The 3,152-nt window shown below is 41.9% G+C and overlaps 1 protein-coding gene across 1 annotated transcript; it reads left to right on the top strand.

The window, feature by feature from the left end:
• The first annotated feature begins 397 nt into the window (after window positions 1–397).
• Window positions 398–2,950, top strand: LOC104597207 (peroxidase 4-like). The gene is made up of 4 exons (XM_010258649.3): window positions 398–882; window positions 997–1,188; window positions 1,953–2,118; window positions 2,313–2,950. The coding sequence occupies exons 1-4, from the start codon at window positions 673–675 to the stop codon at window positions 2,699–2,701; spliced, it is 957 nt and encodes a 318-aa protein (XP_010256951.1). The 5' UTR covers window positions 398–672; the 3' UTR covers window positions 2,702–2,950.
• Window positions 2,951–3,152: the final 202 nt, after the last annotated feature.

The raw sequence follows: 3,152 nt of genomic DNA, 5'->3' as shown, positions 1-3,152 counted from the left end.
AACAAGGATGAAAGTTGAACCCGTGTCTGTGTCCTACAAATAGAGTAAAAACTAAAGAGAGAGAGAGAGAGAGAGAGAGGTAAGTGAAAAAAAAAAAAAACTTAAGAGGAGGGAGGAGGTTGTTTTCAAGAGTTCAATCAGTCCTCAAATTAAGGGATTTCCCATATGACCTTTCTCCCGCAAGAAGACATGAGATTAGAACACCCCACATTGACGTGTCGACGAAATGAATTGATTTAACGATGGTCGATGGAGAAAGCACGGATAGCCACCTCTGTCTTTACTAATGAGTGGTAATTTCCCCTGTGCCTCGTCCCTACGAAAATGGCCCCATTGACATGACTCCAACATTGCTGTTTACTTGCTTTTATAAAGTGGGGGGGAAAAGTATTATGACACCTGAATCGCTTGATTTTGGAAGGTTAGTGCAACTGGGAACCATTCCCATTGGATCGGAGGTTGGGCCCCTGCCAACCAAGAGTTTCATGGTGAAATCTACCTGTCTCGTCGGTGCCTTGTCTTCTGAATCATTCGGAACGTTCCGATGTCAATACAAATTTAAGTATATCTCTGTACCTCGTAGGTCCAGTTGCGTAGTATTTAGCAGGCTTGCAGCGTGAGAAGGACCTCCTCTGTGTCGGTGTTGCGGAAAGTATTGTAATAACCATTTTCATGGCTCCCTACAGCTTAGTCTGTCGTACCCTCATCATTTTTGCTGGTCTTTGTGCTGTTGCTCAATGCAAGCTTTCATCTAATCACTACTCATCGACATGCCCAGAAGCTCTTTCCATTGTCAATAATGCTGTAATTGCAGCTATTAAGAAGGAGACGCGAATCGGTGCCTCTCTACTTCGATTACATTTTCACGACTGTTTCGTAAATGTAAGCATTGTTTTGACCCCCGTCCTATCATGCATCAATTTGTGTTTATGTTTAATGATTAGGTTAACTGACTGGTAGCTAATAATCGATCGATGCACTGTTTCTGATTATAAGGGCTGCGACGGATCCATACTTCTGGATGACACGGCGAGCTTCACTGGGGAGAAAACAGCAGTTCCCAACAATAACTCTGTTCGAGGGTTCGACGTTGTCGATGACATAAAATCACGCTTGGAGAAGAAGTGCCCTGGAGTTGTGTCGTGTGCTGATATTCTCGCTCTAGCAGCTCGTGATTCGGTTGTATATGTGAGGAAACCCGACCACATGAACATTGTCGATTTTTCTATAATGGCACTACTCTCTCTCTCTCTCTCTCTAGAAATGGACAGCTGGGTCAACGTTATTAGCTGTGTCGACTTCACTATTCAGCATTGAGTCGGCACGGATGAAAACTCAGGCCCTTCAACTTTGGTCGGCTAATCTTGTTGATATTTGATTACCTCTCTCGAGTCAGCTACTTGAGACTCCGAGTTAACTCTAGAATTTGCGACACTTCAATTAATGTTGGCAACTCCTGATCTGTCTCAAACCTGTCTTGTGTTTCAAGGCAACCCACCCAGTTAAAATTAGGATCAAAATTATATTATATATGATAATCCGATATTTTCAGTTAGGGTTGAGTACTGGTTGATAACGAGGTTTTGGTCTAAGGTAAGGTAATGAAACAGTTTGTTTTGCGTTTGCGCTGATTGAAGAAGAGTTCCAAAAGTGGAGTCGCAATGAGAATGAGATAGCTACTCTGGCACACTTTTGCTGTGATTTTGTGGAGAGAAATTTAGCCGATGGTCAGCCCGAACCGTTGAGCCGGGTCCGATGGTGAACAGCTGGTCAGCTGGGTGTGGGGGACACTGACACCCTATACTCCTAGAGAGAGAGAGAGAGAGAGAGGGTTATAGTTAATTTCTGGGAGATAGCTCTGGAAATCCAATATTAATTATCACCTAAAATTTGTATTTTGATGATTTTTAGATGAATTGAAATTGACGTGGAGTCTGGTCTGTATTTTTCAGCTGGGTGGGCCTTCATGGACAGTTGAACTAGGAAGAAGAGATTCTATTACAGCCAATTTAACAGCTGCAAACTCTGATATCCCAGCACCCACCTCAAATCTTAGCGTCCTTGAAACTAGATTTGCTGCGAAGGGGCTTTCTGTGAAAGACATGGTGGCTCTTTCAGGTACGTACGTTTAGGATGAAGATGAAATGAAGGTTGGCTCTTGGCTCATGAAATGAAACTCCTAATTAATTATTAACTTATTTTAAAGATATAACGGCACTGTTGTATATCCCCAATTAATTATATTTTGAAAAGTAGGTAGTAAAATTAAGAGTTGTTTAATTCAACTGGTTCACCCTGGCTGGTTATTGCAGGTTCACACACAATTGGGCTAGCCAGGTGCACAACGTTCCGTAGTCGGATCTACAACGACTCCAACATCGATGGCACCTTGGCAATGTCGTTGCAGCGCAAGTGCCCAAGAAGTGGCAACGATAACAAACTTGCAGGCCTCGATGCACAAACCCCAACATACTTCGATAACTATTATTATAAGAACTTGTTGAAGGGAAAGGGGCTTCTTCATACTGATCAGGAGCTATTTAATGGAAGCTCCTCCACTGATTCTCTGGTTAAGAAATATGTTGGCAACCCATCCAAGTTCTTTAAGGATTTCGCCAAAGCCATGGTTAAGATGGGTAACATTAGTCCTCTCACAGGTAGTGAAGGGGAGATCAGATTCAATTGTAGAGAGCTTAATTAATTACGGTCGATGCATTGGGCCTTGGAGTGGGTCACGCCATGCACATGCTCTCTTACTCACTCCTGCAGGATTTGGCTTTGACAGATTCTTGTGGAGATCGAGGGTCCCCCGCCAAGTGCGAAGCCTCCTACATATCTTATATTTTAATTATCTGTCTACCGTATAATACAATAACACTTTCATTAATATTTGTATACATTAGTTTATAATTAGCTTGTCTTTTTAATCAAAGGAAATTTATTTTCTGTATATTTTAGCTACTTAAGATCATTAATTAATACAGAATTACAAGGAACAACCTAACCTGTTCCTGTTAACAACTTAAGATAGGGCTAAGGTACCGACAAACGATCTTAATTATCACTTGCATGGTTAGATGGGAGATTTTAGATCTCTTCAAAATCCAATAAGGCTGCGTTTGATTTAAACCAAAAAGGCAGGGATAGCCAGC

This window comes from Nelumbo nucifera, chromosome 2, assembly GCF_055504915.1.
Source record: "Nelumbo nucifera cultivar China Antique chromosome 2, China Antique-T2T, whole genome shotgun sequence".
Classification (NCBI taxonomy): domain Eukaryota; kingdom Viridiplantae; phylum Streptophyta; class Magnoliopsida; order Proteales; family Nelumbonaceae; genus Nelumbo; species Nelumbo nucifera.
This window is presented reverse-complemented; position numbering and strand designations above follow the sequence as displayed.